This window comes from Lontra canadensis, unplaced genomic scaffold (genome assembly GCF_010015895.1).
Source record: "Lontra canadensis isolate GAN:19392208 unplaced genomic scaffold, GSC_riverotter_1.0 scaffold67, whole genome shotgun sequence".
NCBI lineage: Eukaryota > Metazoa > Chordata > Mammalia > Carnivora > Mustelidae > Lontra > Lontra canadensis.
The window spans coordinates 5,416,430-5,434,020 of record NW_022631061.1 but is presented as its reverse complement, the minus strand read 5'-3'; the positions used below and the strand labels follow the sequence as shown (position 1 = coordinate 5,434,020).

Here is a 17,591-nt window from a genome sequence, read left to right as displayed (position 1 = left end):
AGACCCTTCTGAGCCACTGAGCCACCCAGGCACCCCAGAGATGACATTTCTTTAATGATTATAATGTATTGTCTTACAACCTCTAAAGTTCTACAAACAAGGAAGGAAAAACACTATCAGCTTAGACGGACAAGGGCTCTGGAGAGGGGCAAGGGAGCTGTGGGGGAGTTAAGTGAGAGCTGGAGTTAACCATGGAGATCAGCCTTGAGTCTTGGTTCTATAATTTATTAGTGGACCATCTAGTCATATAACTTTTCTGAGCCTGTTTCTTTGCCTTTTTTTTTTTTTTTTTAGGTGAATGCCTACTTCTTGTATTTGTTATATTAAGTAAGCTATGTAAAGTGCTTTATCCTATGTAGTGCTTAACTGGGGCAAAGGCTTATTAGTGAAAAATTCCTAAAGAAAATATCATATCTACTCAGATTAAGTAACAAGTTGGGAATTAACTGCTGAGATTTTGCCAAAAGATTTGCCTCTAGAACGTGGACTGTATGCTACCTGTCTTTCAAGATGCCCAGGGTTTGCTCCATATGTATCTGTGGAATAAATAAAATGGCAGTGGGAGGTCAGCCCAGGGAAGGCTTGGGAAGAGAGTCCCAGCCCCTTCTGACTGTGCACACCACACATTTAACTGCCCTTAACTCATGTCAGCAGGTGAACATGGGGCCACCAGAGGAAACCTGTGTCATTCTAAAGACACTTGTTGAATGAATACATTTTTAAAATGCAAGTAGGCAATGTACCAGCTCCAAGCATAGGTTGTCCCCAATCTTTCCTATTATCTACAGCTTCCATTTGGATAGCACTTTGAGTTGATAAGCCTCTCTCACACATAGTTTAACTCTGAACAGGGTGAGTAGAACAAATGTTCTTGTCCGCATTTGACAAGTAAGGAAACTGAGGTTTGGGGGGAGGTTTGGTAGGTTCTACCAGTCCTATGGCTTATCACTCTCCAAGTTCAGATTTGAATTCCATTCTTATTCCTCCCCAGTTCATCCCTATTCTCTGCCACTCTTTAGTGTCTTCTTGTTTTTTGGTATGATGCTGTGCAGAATTTAGCTGGCCTGGAATCTCATGAGAGTTTCAGAATTGGCGTAGGCCAAATAATGTTAATAATGATAGCTAGCAATAACGAATGCTTGTTATATGCTAGGAAACATTCTAAGTATTTTACAGGTATTATTGCACTGGGGCCTTACCAAAAATGCTCTGAGGGCAGCACTAGCATTATTCCCATTTTATAGATGCCAAGGCTGAGGAACAGAAAAGAATGAAACTTGTCCAAATCACACAGCCATTTGGTGGGAGCCAGGGTATCAACCCAGGTGTCTGCCTCCTTTACTTGCCTCACCACTTCACGGCCCAAGTGAGCCAGAGAACTGCCTTTCTGACCCCTCAGATGATATGTTTATTGACCTTAAAGAGCTGGGTAGCACCAAGATAGTGCTTCACAGTGTATGTTCGAGTGTCCCCAAACATGCTGAGGTCTAAAACTAGCCTCTGTATACAGGCAGTCATTGCAAAATTGATGACTCTTAGCTAGTCAGTTTGCCTATATCAGTGTGATAAAGCACGGTTATGTAGGAAGTTAACATTTGTTCAACCATCAAGGTTGAATAAACAGACGGAAGGATGCCCCAGGGTGTCCGCAACCAGGCATCAAGATGATTCCAATCACTAGACACTCTTCAGTTCCAGTAGCCTGTGAATATGATAAGTGATTTGTGACACGCTGACCCAGGATCTCCCATGTGGTAATGATAGTCCCCAAAAGCATACATGAAAAATACAGAAAGGAATTACAATCTGTGTGAAGTCAGTGAGCTATTATGACATGACATTAAGCCTGGGGATTCCAGGCATTTATCAGGGTACAAGGAAAATACTGAAAACATCCAGAGATTTTGATCGGCAATGCAGAGTTCACAGCTAACGTTAAAGTTACTTCCAAGAAAGCAAGGAGCCCAACAATATTTTAATTAACAGAACAAAACCCAACAGCAACAGTCACAGCTGTTAGCATTAGGAGACTGGTGGATTCAGAGCTTGGCAACGAGGCACTAAGACACACCCGCTGGGACAGGTACAGATTGGTGACAAAGAGCTAAGGATCCAGCAGGAAAGCCAGCTTCTCCAGAACTTTCAGCAACATTTTTTAATGAGGAAATCAATACTATGAGATTGCATTTCAGAATCTCCACAACAAGATCCTGAAATATAGCCTGAAGGGAGCGCTGAAGGAATGGTTGCCACAGCACTTTTTCTCTGGGGGAAAGAGCATGCTTGCAGAGTCACGGGGAGCTCTTTACCCTTCTGTTGTGCATGGAGGGGAAAATGGGTGACTGTGAGGAAGGTAGTCTCCTACAATAAAGCTGAAAACAACATGAAATAATGGTTCATAACCATAGTCTCCTGGCAAGGGTTTGCTGGCCCTGGTACAGTTAGAAGAAACCGAATTCTTTTTCTAAACAGAGCCTTCTGACAAAATACTCTGCACAAGAACTTCTCCATTCTTAATGCTAAGGGGTGATGGCACAGGATGGCTGAATGTAGAAGGGGGAATAGGAAAGATAGGAAGTTAATGGAATTTTCAGAGTCACTGGCATTCTTATATATCGGAGGATGGATGACAAGTCTTGCTTATTGCTCGTGGCTGTGGGTACAGTGATGATGAGTCTTAATTATATAGCATTAAGAGAAGGTGAAGAAAAAAATATCTTTTTTCTCCTTTTTAGTCAAAGTTGTTAGTCATAGTATTGTTTGTAAGTTCAGAAATTTGGAGTGAATGAAATGTCCAAACTTATGAAGGTTTTAAAATACGTTACGATGTGTCTGTCCAGCAGAAACATATTCACTAAATATTCACCAAAAACTACATTTAAAAAAGTTTAATAGACTGGGAAAGTTCTCACAATCTAGTATGAAGTGACAAAATTTTTCAAAATTTGGTATGAAAGTTATTCCAGTTTTTTTAAATATGCAAAGAAAAAACTGAAAAGGAAAAATTTTCAGATGTTATCAGCCCTCTCTCTCTGGAAATATTACAGGTAATTTTAATGTTTCTATTTATAATTTTCTGTGTTTAAAAACTATAATCATTATTATGTATTGTATATTTAAAATTACTGAACTTGATAGAAGAAAAGAGAGGGATAATTAATGACAATGAAGCCGCACAGCTACAGGCATAATTAAAATTTATATTTATACTAAGGAGCAGACCAGTCATGTAAATAACTAACCAGTCATCTAAATAACTAAATAACCAGTCATCTAAAACTACAATAGAATATTTATTTAGTCAGAAGATGATCCCAGTATGGGCTATTCACTAAGAAATGCACATGGCATTTAGAAATAAAAGTATTAGTCCCAGCTGGGGGAGCTCAGGACTGGGGCAGGGCGGCAGGGAGGCTGAAAGAAAGCAGTTACACAATGCTCTATAATTGCTGGGCCCAAGGTGTCCCATAGGAATACAGGAGAGGAGGAACACCCCAGCCACTGGGATCTGTGGAAGGCTTTCCGAAGGAGCTGACATCTGACTTGATTCCTGAAGGATGAATGAAAAAAAAAAAAAAAGTAGGGGAAGGTCTTTCAGCAGAGGGAATGTACAAAGACAGAGCTGAGTGAGGGTCATAGCTTTCCAAAGTAATCTCATAGGAAGAAATTCAGGGGAGGAAAGAAGAAAATTTGACCAAACCCGGTACTCTGGAGATGGAGAAGCAGAGAAAGATTGAAATGGTATTAGGAATTCTGGAGGAATGTGACAGGTGCTGGCATCACTGGATAACACAGGAACTAGAGATGGAAGAGCAGGAAAAATTAGAGATATCCATTAGTAAGGTAAATGATACACAATGCTGGGGTATAATCATTCATTCTACAAGTTTTTACTGAACATACTGTCAAGGACTGTTCTAGGTGCTGAGTATGCACTAGTGGGCCAGGCAGACAAGGCCTCTGCTCCCAGAATGCTCCAGGTTTGCCTGGGAGAGAGACCACAAACCAACAAGAAAATGTGTGAAGTGGTTAAGTGCCATAAAGAAAATTACAGCACTCATGGATGCCACGAGACGAAGTAATGCAGTTGTTTGGACTGGGTGTCAGGAAAGGCCCCTTGGAGGGGCTCAGGAAAGATCAGGGATAGGACAGCAGTGTGATGATGATAAGGTTAGGACAGCAGTATCGTAGCATTCATTGTCTGGACTCTTTCTTTGTGACAAGTGGATTATTTCATTAAATCCACAGTATAATCTTATAGGTAGGTGGCCTTGAGGGGCAGAAACTTACCAGAGTCAAACACAACTCTGCTTCCAGCCACACTCTTTTTTTTTTTTTTTTCCTTTTTTAAATTTAAATTCAGTTAGCCAAGGTGGCTGAGTAGCTCCGTCGGGGTTAAGATCTGCCTTGGGCTCAGGACTTGAGCCAACGGTCCTGGGATCGAGTCCTGCATCAGGCTCCTTGCTCAGCAGGGTGCCTGCTCTCCCTCTGCCTGCTGCTTCCCCTGCTTGTGCTTTCTCTCTGACAAATAAATAATTAAAAATCTTGAAAAAAAAAAGGTTTAAATTCAATTAGCCAGCATATAGTACATCATTAGTTTCAGATGTCGAGTTCAGTAATTCACCAGTTGCATGTAACACCCAGTGCTCATCACATCACGTGCCCTCCTTAATGCCCATCACCCAGTTACCCCCCTCACTCTCATCCCCCTCCAGCAACCTTCAGTTTATTTCCTAGACTTAAAAGAGTCTCTCATGGTTTGTCTCTCTCTCTGATTTCTTCCCCTTCAGTTTTCCCTCCCTTCCCCTATGATCCTCTGTGTCCAGCCACACTCTCAAACACAAGTACTTTTATGTGTACCAAGTTGGGCCTTGAGAGGTAAGGGATGAAACTATGAGGAATGCAATCACCCAAGGACACAAAAACATGAGGAAAATGGAGGTGGGCTGAAAACTGAAACGTAGGCAATGCCAACACTGGTGTGGGGGGGGAGCTCTGAGGACAAACACCTTAGCCACGTGGCCTAACAGACATGAGACAAGCCAGTGTCATAAGGAAGCAAACGGCCAGCAGTGCCCCATTGTCCACATGACCTAGAAAGGACAACAACAACACAAAACATCCATCAGATTTAGCAACCAGACAATTAGTGGTGACCTTGGCAAGACAGGTTTCAGTGAAGTAGTGAGGGAGGCCAGATTGCAGGGTTGATAAAGGAAGATTTCTTTTTCCAAGAGAAACAAGATACAGGCAGCACACCTTGCTATGGGGGTTTGGGTTTGGTTTAAGGAAGGGTGAGCCTTTTCAGAGGAAGGTTGAGGGTAAAGGATATAGAGGCAATAACTGATGTAGCAAAGTCCTCATAGGGACAAGAAAGGACAGTAAACACAGCACAGGTGGAGGACTAGGTCTTAGTAGGAAGGGGTGCCTCTCGTAGATAACAGGGGTGGGGATTTCTTTTCTCTGAAGTAGACCTTATTGTCGTCTGCTCAAGGTGAAGACCCTGGGGGCGGGTGGGGGTGTGGGGGTGGAATTCGTCCTTAAAGGAGTTCTCCTGAAGGTTCCGCTTTGAGATAGGGCTTGCGGATACTAAGAGCCTGTGTACAAGACTCCAAGGAGCCCTGAGGTTCCTGTGAGTTTGGAAGTCTTCCATTGGCGGCGGCAACACATGCACAGCTATGAGATTTCCTGCAGCCAGGCCGGCAGCTGGGCCAGGCAGGGAGCTGGGCTGAGCTGCGTCACACAAGCTGCCCAGGCAGCATCTGTTCCGGGAAGATCACTTGAGTCTTGCATCTGGCTTCTCTTGGACCATCCTGAACCCAGGGACTCTTCTACAACCAGAGCTAAACAAATTTGCACTGCAAGACCTTCTCTTCAAATTTGTCATTGAAAGAAAACCCCTAATCCATGCCATCTGAATGTAAAATATGTATTAAAATAGAAAAGTAGTAGGGGTGTAGGATCTTTGGAGCTAAGTGATCAGTGATATAGCTGGACTATTCCTTGTATGGTTCTATTCTGGTGCAAACATTGTTAGAACGTCTGCCTACGTTTGATTCAATTAGGTCCTTTTTTAAGAGTTAAGCACACAGCTTCCCTAGGCATGTAATTGTGAAACATTTTGTTGTTCTACTGTATAGCAGTCACTTTAAGATAACAAAGGCTTTTCTCTGTGCAGGGAATTTCATTACCAACTACATGCATACAAAACAGAGGATGTAATCAAAAGGGTTTTGGCATGGGTCCAGAAAGTTATCTGGATTAGTGTATAACTGGCCGCCATAGTTTCCAGTCCATTTCTGATCCATGACTTATTGCTTCATAACTGACAATTTCAAAGGTTTATCAGGATGGCGCACAAGAGCTCAATTATTACTTTCCAGCTCATTCTGAAGTCTATTTCATTAGTGAACATTTTTGCTTATTTAAGATAACAAATTAAGATAAAGACTGTTTTTACCATCATTTCTCCCCCATTTTCTACCAACAGTAGAAAATGGTGGAGTGGAGGGACTATTTACTAAAAGTGTAAAATTGTAACAGGAGTACCTCAGGTAGCTGATAGATTCCATTCCTGAAATCAGTAGCAATTTATATTATAGAGAAAGGATTTGACAGTGCATTTTCAAACTTCACATGGAGCGCCTGAAATTAAAAACAAACAAAACAAAACAGCTGAATAACTGGGTTTTCTGGCAGTCTGTTTCAAAGACATTTAAAAAGAAATAAGATTTCAAGAAATTTTACTGTTTGAATGATTCAGAAATTGTCTTTTGAAGTATTTTGAAACATTTCAATTCCTCTCACCAAAATTGAAATGTGTGACATTAATCACATCGTTGAGTTGCGTCAAATGTTGTCAAAATGACTTTCTCTAAGGTCCACCAAGCACTTTAGAAAGCAGAACATTGGGAATAGCAGGACACCCTGAGGCCTGAACCAGCACTGCCCTCATGAGTGAGGCTTTGAAGCCCAGTAAAATGACTTGGACACCACCTTCTCAGGTATTTCTAGAAGAGCCAGAGCCTCTCCTCCCCCTTCTCTGCAGGAATCAGTTAATTTCTGATTATAACCCTGCCTCATGTTATTGACTAAAAATACCTTAAAATTCTTCAATTTTCATTAATACCTACTTTTTAAAAAGTGCATGAAGATTTTAATGCTTTTCCACAGTAGTAACTCTAATGTGGGTTCCTGGCGGTTTGACCTAGATATTTACAAGTTATTTTCCTCCAACGTAGTGGCTGTAATACTTTGACTCTTTACATCATTTGATTGTTGATTGCAGCCAGGTGATCATTTCATTGATGAAATCAGGAAAGATTAACATAAAACCCAAGGACACTAGTATCCCAACTCCAAAAGAATGTCAGCCAAACGGATCAGATAGATGATTTCAAGTGACTTGAATTCAGGAAAAGTATGAGCTGTGGCATAGTTCAAAATTTGTCTTACGGTGGTTGTGATGGTGGCGATTCTGAAACCGAAAAATGGAAACTATCAAGAAATAGGAGTATTGTACAGCCCCCAGTGAAACTGAAAAGGGGGTGGAAACTCCCTGAGTGGGGGCCACCGGGCCAGGCTGTCAGGCTTAGGCGAGGGTGGGAGGGAGGGAGCAAAAGCTCGCTGGGGGAAGGAGTGGGGCGCTAGACAGTCCCGGAGAGCAGGGGAGGGAGGGGAAGGGAGGGGAGCGGCGGAGCGCGGAGCGGAGGGGAAGGAGGGAGGGAAAGTGGGAAAGGAGTAGAGAAGTAGACGGAGCGCAGAGGTTAACCTTGCACGGCTCCGGGGCGGGCGGCGCATCCCGGCCCGCGCACGCCGAGCAGCCCCCAGCGCTGGACGGCGGCGGACCCATGTCGCGCCCGCGGCGGGTCCCGAGACCCCAGCGGGCGTCCCGCGCCGGGCGTCTCGAGTCTCCCGGCGTCTGAGCTGCGGGCCACGCGGCAGTGGCGGTGGCGAGCCCGCTGGTCGTTATGAGGACGGATCTAAAATGACCAGCAAACGGAAACCCTTCCCGACGCAGCTCAGGCGGTCCATCAGTGAGCAGTTGCGGGATTCCACGGCCAGAGCCTGGGATCTGCTATGGAAGAACGTCCGGGAGAGACGGCTGGCAGGTCGGTGCCCGCGGGACTCCGGGGCCGCGGGGCAGGAAGAAGCGCTGGCGGCGTGGCCCGACCGGCCCACCCCCCCCACGGCTCTGGGTCCCTCCGCACGAGTTGGGCCGAGCCGGCCGCGCTCACCCCCTGCCGGCCCCCGCCCGAGCGCCCGCGCTGCCCGCGCTGCCGGGTGGGTGTGGGTTCCGCCCGGCGCGCGCGCTGACAGCCCTGCGGGGCGCCACACGCGGGGCGCCACACGCGGGGCCGAGAGGGCCGCCGGGCTTACCTGGCAAGTCTGACTCCGGGCGGCCTCTCCGCGGGGCTGGCCTCTGCTCCGCCGCCTTCCACCCGGGGAATGAATGAGTGCCCATTCCAAGGGGTCCTCCACGAGGGCTACTCCTTCCAACGTCGCCTTTTCCACGCGGGGCACCTCCACTGCGTGTCGTGAGTGGAGGCAGGGCGGGGGGGATGCAAAGCAAGGGAGACTCTCCAAAGTTCTGGGAGACCAGATGTTTAGGGGTACAGGGGTAGGATTTGGGGAGACAGGTGGACGGACAACTGTTGGGTCAAGTAGATGGCTGCCCACAATCCCTGCCCTGCTGTGAATCGGGCTCCCCTCACTTTGGGATTCAAAAGAGGGGCCTTTTGGAATCTATTGCCCCAGAACTGGAGGAAGAGAAGAGGTGATTATTCTGAGTTAAGGGGTCCTTAAGAATCCTTGCTTGGGTCAGAGCGCCAGCCTCCTCCCTAGTACCTCCGCCAGCCTCCGCACGCTGTGACCTTTCTTCTGTGCTTGCTCCATGGAACCATCTCCTTGTAGGGCCACGGATGCAGTGAGTGGTCTGAGCCTTCTCAGAGCCCTCATTCAGAGCTGTAGGTCGGGTTAGTCACCGCATCATACCTGCCCCAATAAGGGAAGGCCGCCCAATGCATAGTTCCAGAGCAGGGTAGGATTTAGGATCACTTTTCCCAAGTGTTGGCTGCTAGAAGACGTTTCAGGGTTTGGGGGAAGTGTGGTTGGAAGGGTCCCTGGGCTGACCACCAGCCCAGTCTTGCGGACCTTGTTACCTCCTGTCTCTCCAGCAATGTCTTCTGAGTTGGTCAGTGACCACAAGGATGGAAGAGCGTCCTAGAGAAGAAGAAGGTATGAAGTCTGGACAGAGGGAAGGGATGTCAAGGGTGAGATGGGAGATTTAACCTTCTCTGGGCTCCTCCCCTTTTCCCTAAAGTAGAACAGTAGAACTCCAATGCTGGATGTTCTATTCCTACATTGGGGCAGCCACCTCCTCCCAGCAGCCTGAGGGCATTCTGGAGTAGATGCTTGGAGCCTGTATCTCCTTGATTGTTGGGTCCTTATCAATCTAACTGGTCAAATCAGAAGCAGGGATTACCAATTATTTCAACACTCAATGTTGTCAGCATAAAATGTTCATCCCATATATCCTGTCCAACAGAGTGGCCCCGTTTAGTAAGCACCCAAGAAATAAATGGACTTTTCTGTCTGGACCCAGAAATAAGTTGTAGTAACCAATAGGTTTGACGGTTAATTTTTAAAGACTTGTATGTGCATTGCAGGCCTCAATTAATAACAATTAGTAACTTTCCCTGTTATTGTGCTAAATTGTATCATCTACATGATGGATGGTATCAGAGAAATTTTTGTGGTCTAGTAAATGTTTGTTGCTTCATAACTTCAGAATGCTCACTGCAAATGTCTCTTTCATAGCTTCTGTTATTTAAGTTTGTTAAGTTTGTTAAATCAATGGATCTTCAGGAAACAAGTCTTTCCAGGAGGGCTGCCAAGGCTGTGCTGGGTTTTTATAGAAGCTGAGGCCAAAGATGACTGCAGCCCTGTCTTTTTCAAAAAGAGATCTGGGAAGGAAGAGTGAAATGTAAAGACTTAAAACCACGAAGGCTGTCCAGGAAAGTTATCTATTCACACGAATTTTAGGCATTGCAGTTCAGTTAAGGTGGTGGAGAGAAATTGATTCTGGGAAATAAACCAGTGGTGGAGATTTTAAGATCATAAGTATAGAGAAATTAAGACTAGAAGTAGCTTCAGAATGGTAAATATGAGTTCTCCAGAGCAGTGCAATTATTTTTTTTAAATAGTGGTATGAGGTTTGAAAATGTTTAATCAGAATATTAATATCTACTTACCCATAATCTGCTTACCACTTTGCTAACAGTTGATGCCAGCGGGTTATTCAGCTAGCACCAAACAATCCTCTGTGAAGCTGACTTCAACTTCTGCTTCTCCAAGTAGGCTGGGATGCTTGCCACAAAACCAAGCCGACTCCGTGAAGGCGCTTTTAGATGCAAATTGATTTTCTTGGGCTTTCTTGCTAAGGTAGCTAAAATATGGAACTTTGGCCACAAGACACTGAAATACTTAAGTTATTAATGTTGGCATCAATTCTAGGTGAAAGTGTTCTTCATTTGTAAAAGCGTTCTTTATATGGTTCTGTTCACAGTATCAGAATGACCAACTATGTGAATGTACCCCCAGAGAGTATCCATCCTGCCAAGGCATGATACTGGCCTTTTTTTTTTTTTAATAGTTTTTTTTTGTTGTTTTGTTTTGGGTTTTTTTGTTTTGTTTTGTTTTGTTTGTTTGTTTTTTTCTATCAGATAAAAATTGTTTGCTGGAATTTCTTTAATTTCCCTAAAATTTTCTTCTTATGACCTTTAGTCAATAGGACAGTGTTCAGAGTGCTTCATAACAAACTCATATTTAGAGCATTCTGAAGGTATTTGAGTCTCCCTTTTACTCCTTTACACCCAAAGGAAGGAAATCCTCATTCTAACTCACTCTTCTCTTCATGAAAGGCTGTCTTGTCAATGAGACAGAAACACAAAAAATAGAACTGTGTAACAATACTGAAGCCTATAGATTTCTGTGCTGTGCGGCCATATTTAGGAAGGAAGGGATTACATATAATCAGAAAAAGCATTTCTTGACACATGTCACAGTACAGGCAATGAAACCAATAGAAGGATAAGATGTGAATGGTGTTCAAGTATGTCTGTTTTATTACAAAATTAAAACAGGAGTAAGTTAAAGAAGAATTGATATTGGGAGCTTTTCTTGGGCCTCCTGTTCTGTAATAGCTGTCAGATTTTCGTCAGATTGTGGCATTTCTACCAAGGCATACTTCTTAATTTCCTAAGACCCATAGGGATCAGCAAGAGTTTTTCTCACTTGTTATCTCAATATTCATTATTCTAATAACGGTGGTGATTGTTATTTATTACTAAGCTGACAAAGTTAGTGTTCAAGGCAGGATTCTAATGCAGGTTTTCAGAAGTCAAAGGCTATCTGTGCCCATTTTGTCTGACACAATACTTTATGGAGACACATGGACCTCAAATCCTTTCTCCAAAGCTGTCGCTTGCAGTTAGTTTAAAAAAGAATAACAAAGTTAACTGGAAAAATGCTCTTTTTTTTTTTTTTAAACTCTTGGAGGGACAGAGATAATCCTAATCTAAAACTATTGTCTCCTAGTCATGATTTTTCTTTTTAAAAGATGTTATTTATTTATTTAACAGAGAGATCACAAGTAGGCAGAGAGAGAAAAGGAAGCAGGCTCCCTGATGAGCAGATGCAGGTCTCAATCCCAGGACCCTGGGACCATGACTTGAGTCAAAGGCAGAGGCTTAACCCACTGAGCCACCCAGATGCCCCTCCTCTAGTCATTCTTTTGGGCTTGTTAGTGTATAGGCTTATGGAGATTTGAAAAAGCCATACCTCTAGCTTATCCTGGCCTCTGATGGGTGTGCCTTGCCCACTACCATCGCTATTAAGAAGCCAAGGTCTGCAAGAATGAGATGCTGTCATAAAGCCTAAATGTAGGTTTCTTCACGGTGGGTGAGTGACAGGTTCTTTTGGCTTCCCCAGATCTCCCATCAGCCACCACTGGTGACAATTCTTAACTTTCATAGCATCCTTGAGTTCTGTAGGCAGCGGCATACCCTTGAGCTTTCAGTGTTTGTAAGCAACTTGAACTACTTTTCAAATGTTAAGGTCTGAGAAAATCCAAATGAGTTTTCTAAAGCTTTCTGCTCCTTTATTTTAAAACCCCACTCTATTTTAATGGAAATGTAATCCATATGTTTGATTCCTTTATACTCACATAACAGTGTTTAGGTAGCTTGTGAACTAATTGATGTCCAAGTCTTTTGATCTCTTTTATAGTCTCATTTTAAATCATTTCTCTTAGACACAGGAAGTTCTATTGCTGCCAAGAATAAACTAACTTAAAACACTGAAAAGTTTGAGTTTCGATTAGAAACACTAATTCCACCAAATTTCAGTGAGTTCTAGTCATGTTAAAACAGGTTCATTCATTCTCAGAGTCAACAGTAGCATCCTGTGATGTGATGTAAACATGAGATTGGGACTTCAATGCAGAGTGGGATCAAGAATAGAACATGGGCCATAAAAAAGTTCCTCATTAAAATCTAAATGTGTTCCTTGATATGAAAAAGTAGAGGGTGATACTAGCTGATCCTTTTCATGTGTTTTATATCAGAGTCCTTCCTTTTTGTTATCACTTGCCTGTAAGAACCAGGCCATCCTACTCTGTCGGTGGGTTTTGTTTTTTTTTTTTTTTAATATCTTGAAAGAATACATGTAGATGTGATTTATATTAACACTGACAAAAAATTCTGAGTAAGTACACAGTTAAGATCAGAGAAGGAAAGCATATCTCTTATATCAGGGTTCTTAACCTTAGCTACCCATAGAATCATCTGGAGCCTTTCACAAATATCAGTGCCCTGGCTGCCTCTTAGAGATTCTGATTCAGTTTAGATAAGGCCTGGGGATCAGCATGTTTTCAAACTCCACAGATGGTTCCACTGAGATTGGCCTGGCCTGACTTATATTAACTACTGCCCAAGTCTGTGTCATTTCCTGACTGGTCAATTTTAGCCATTCTGACTGGTGTGAGGTGGTATCTCATTGCGGTTTTGATTTGTATTTCCCTGATGCAGACTGATGTGGAGCATTTTTTCATGTGTCTGTTGGCCATTTGGATGTCTTCTTTGTAGAAATGTCTGTTCATGTCCTCTGCCCATTTCTTGATGGGATTATTTGTTCTTTGGGTGTTGAGTTTGATAAGTTCTTTATAGATTTTGGCCAAGTCTGTGTCTAGCACAAGGTCATACTCTAGGCCCATTGGGAAAGTTTTTAAGTGGAGTCCGAATGAGCTTGTTATTTTACAGGGGAACAAAAGGTTTGGGCCTTGTTGCCAGGGCAAGAAATTTGGATTTGGTTTTGCATATGATAAGGAAGCAAAGGATTTTAAGCGGAAGAATGGCAGTGCCCCATTAAATTGCCACCAGAGTGGTCTAGGTGAGAGATAAATAATGATGGAGACTAGGGTGATAGTGATGGAGAGAGAGGGACAGATTTGGAATATGTTTAGACAGGAGAGAGAGTGATGTGCTGGAAGTGAGGGAGGGATCAAGAACTCCTGGGTTTAGGATGCCTGGGTGGCTCAGTCGGTTAAGCATCTGACTTCAGCTCAGGTCATGATCTTGTGGTTCTGGTATCAAGCCCCACATTAAACCCTGCGTGGAGACAAGCATCCGGCTCCATGCTCGGTGGGGAGTCTGTGAGTCTGCTTCTCCCTCTCCCTCTGCCCCTCCCACCACTCGTGCTCACTTTCTCTTTCTCTCAAATAAATAAACAAAATCTTAACGGGGGGAAAAAAAAGGAACTCCTGGGTTTGTAGCTGTAAGCTGAGAGGGGAACCGCTGGCAGATTTGTATGTTACCATCCCAAAAGGAAGATTTTTTGGTGTCTGTTTTTTGACAGATGAGGAGTAAGGAGTTCTCCTTGAGCCAGACTAGACCAAAAATGCCTATTAGACATCCAAAAGTAAGAGTCAAAGAGTTGGATACACAAGTACAGGTTTGGAAGAAAAGTCAAAGCCAGATAAATCCAGAAGTGATTGGCATATAACTAATATAGAAGCCTTAGGACTAGATGGGGTTACTTAGGGAAAAAAAGATGGAACTAAGAGGAGGGGCCAAGGACAGAATCCTAGGGGATCCTTTATTTAGAGCACACTATTTGGGGACACCTGGGTGGCTCAGTTGGTTAAGTGTCTGCCTTTGGCTTAGGTCATGATCCCAGGGCCCTGGGATCCAGCTCCACATCGGGCTCCCTGCTCAGAGGGAAGTCTGCTTCTCCCTCTCCCTCTCCCTCTGCCACTTCACCTGCTTGAGTTCTCTCTCTCTCTCTCTCTCTCTGTCTCTCTCTCTTCCTCTCTGTCAAATAAATAAATGAAATCTTAAAAAAAATAGAGCACACTATTTGGATGTGAACTCTATATACATATACGTATGCTAAATTTCTGGGGAATTAGAGAAAGCAACATCATTTCTAAATTCAGCATTCTTATAGCAAAGGAATAGTAGTGCTATATCGAATAATCTTTTATGACAGATTTATTTGGTTCCAGAACTGTTGAAGAATAAAACATAATCGTGAAAATATGTCTAATAAAATATACCTTTTTTTTTAAACTTAGAAATGTCACTGCAAAGTAAAAATTGAAAATTTCAAATAGCATTTGAAGGAAAGACTCCTCAAGTTTGCCCTCAAACACAAAAAATAAAAATATGGTTAATTAAATTAGAGTGTTCTTAGCAGGAATACTCCTATGGTTATTATAACTTGTGGGCCTCCCCTATAATGAGGTAAAAGCTTTATATTGGAAAGATGACTTCTGCAGTGTCATAATCTCCAGAAATAGTCTAATCAAACAAAGCTGAGTTTGCAAGAAAAGTTCTGTGTATTGAAGTTTCCAAGATCGCATCCCTTTGCTGACCTTTCATTAGTTATGATTTGTCCATAATAAAGTTGACGGAGGGGAAATTTCTCAGAGAAAAATAGATAATGTCTTAAATTTTTGCATTTGTAAGGAGAGTAATTTAAACTTGGCTTAACCTATCTGTAGCATGCTGTCTAACTCTTAGAAGTAACACAGTTTCCTCCTGGAATTGGAACAAGGAAATGATCATGTTCATTAATTGCTAGCGGTTGCTCTGAACAAGACACACAAACCCCATTAGTTGGCTGGAATTCCTTCTAGAGGACCATGTGGTATAATTCTGGGGACTCACCAACTTGATCATTTAGACATGGAGCATATATCTAATGAGATTAATATATACGCCTTCGTTGTGTTTTTTAAATCTTGTGTTGAACAAAAAACAACTTATAAAGAAAAATTTGCTAAAAGACCTTCTAGTTTACTGGGAGTTTATCCAATGGTATGTTTCTATTCTGTTCTTTTGCAAGTTTAGTGATGTTGCAAAATGAAAACAAAAGTGGTTTGAGAAGTGTTATAACATTCCCAGGCTTTTTTCAGAATCCTTGAATGTTTAGTCCCAAAACAGTCAAGTTGAAGGACAAACATTTTTGTCATGTTTGTAGTTAGTCAATAAGTATTTATTGAGCCATGAAATAGCATCCTTGTCAAAGCATGTTGAGACTGTAGTGCAGGATATTAATTTAGTACTGTGGTTTTATCCTGGCAAAGCACACGAATTTTATTATGCTGCTCGAATCACTTAACTCATCTATTTAACCAAAAATAGAGCAAGCTTCCAGAAATTGCAAAAAGACAGTATAGAATGTGCCATGACTACGCAATACTGTATTTGCAAATCTGCTGTGTTGAGCCATTTTGTATTCTCAATTTCCTTAGTAACGTCTTCATCCAAAATGAAATTTTCAGATTTTTATGGTTCTGTCATTTTGTGCAATACAGCATATTTTGCCTATATTTCATCATGGCAGACTATGTTTGGTGAATACTTTCCTTTCTCCTTTCTATATAGGAAATTAAATGAACACAAGCGGTGATTGTTGTACAACCCCATGAAAATCAGTACATCTACTAGCAATGACATTAAGTCGGGAAGTCTTAACAGAGATGCTTATTCTCTTTCCATCAGATAAAATGGAAATATTTTCAGGTTCTTTGAAGGATCTTTGAAAGCATTTTCTATGGAAATGTGATATTTATCTCTAGAATCATGTCCTAAAAGTACAAATATGTAACAGTACAAGTTACGCTAATGTACCACTACATGGGAATGTATGGATTGTCACAATGACATTATAAGGAAGGCAAGGCACTGTTCCCCCCCTTTGCCTGACAGTGAGTTGCATTCATCCCAGAACTCTTCAAAGATTTTATTTATTTGTCAGAGAGATTGAGAGAGAGAGAGAGAGAGAGAGGGAGAGCGCACAAGCAGGGGGTATAACAGGCAGAGGGAGAAACAGGCAGAGGGAGAAGCATCCTCCCTGCTGAGTGGGGCACTATCCGCAGGACCCTGGGATCATGACCTGAGCTGAAGGCAGATGCTTAACTCACTGAGCCACCCAGGCCTACCCATCCCAGAACTCTTCAAAAGCAATGATATATTGCACTTTTCTAGCCATGAGGAGTTGCCCCCATGGTCTTGGAAAGAAATTACATCTTTTAGTCCCAAGAAAAGACTTCATAAGCAAAAGACAGAAAAGATAAGCAATTGTTAAAGTAAAAACAATAAAAACAACAACAAAACTTTAACATAATTCAGTATAGGCTGTTTTATTCTTTCTGGAAAGAAAGAAGAGAGGCTTTGTTCTGAAATCTAAATAGAAGCAATAATGACAAATGAAAAAGATCACTCTTAACCCTTTAGCATAGTGGTAGAAAAGGGAGTGTAGCTATTGGAGAGGTCGTATGTATAAAATAACAGCTGTGTGATGGTGATCAGCATCTGTGAAATTAGCATCACCTCAGTCATATGTTGATATATGGTTTTGCCCCAACTATGGCTACAGTGTTAGGAGCACAGATCCCCCAGTGTCATAAATGCATGCCGTTTTACTTTTGGGGCATAATATAGTGGAGGGCACGATTCTTGGTATTTGGGCTTGATGGGAGATTGTTGGCTTAGCATCAAGACCTAGTGGTTAAGAGCAGCTTCTGGAAGGGTCCCTGGGTGGCTCAGTGGGTTAAGCCTCTGCCTTCGGCTCAGGTCATGATCTCAGGGTCCTGGGATCAAGTCCCGCATTGGGCTCTCTGCTCAGCAGGGAGCCTGCTCCCCCTGCTTCTCTGCCTGCCTCTCTGCCTACTTCTGATCTCTGTCAAATAAATAAATAAAATCTTTAAAAAAAAAAAAAAAAAAAGAGCAGCTCCTGGAACCCAAGACTACATGGGTTTGAATCCTGCCTTCATCACTTAAGCCGTGAGTGCTTGGGAAAGATAAGTAATCTTGATGTTCCTTAGTTTCCTCATCTTTAAAAAGGAGGAGAAGCAGAGGACTTACCTCATAGGGTTGTGATGAGAATTAAATGAGTTAAGAGTTTCAAAGTATTTAGCATAGTGTCTGGCCTCTAATAAACATTGTTTGAGAGTTTATATAGATAGATAAACACCCCCCCCACAAGTCCCTGCATAGTCAAAGTTCCAGGTGTAACTTTTGACTCCC

General features: G+C 42.6%; 1 protein-coding gene across 2 annotated transcripts in view; it reads left to right on the top strand.

Moving 5' to 3' along the window:
• Positions 1–7,818: 7,818 nt before the first annotated feature.
• The window catches only part of STARD13 (StAR related lipid transfer domain containing 13), a 233,929-nt gene continuing 224,156 nt past the window's right edge, over positions 7,819–17,591 (top strand). The window contains exon 1 of one of the 2 annotated variants that reach the window (XM_032880033.1): positions 7,819–8,111. In XM_032880033.1, the coding sequence (XP_032735924.1) occupies positions 7,988–8,111 (124 nt within the window). In that variant the 5' untranslated portion in view covers positions 7,819–7,987. The remainder of the gene's footprint in view (positions 8,112–17,591) is intronic. The other variant, XM_032880037.1, reaches the window with a different exon arrangement.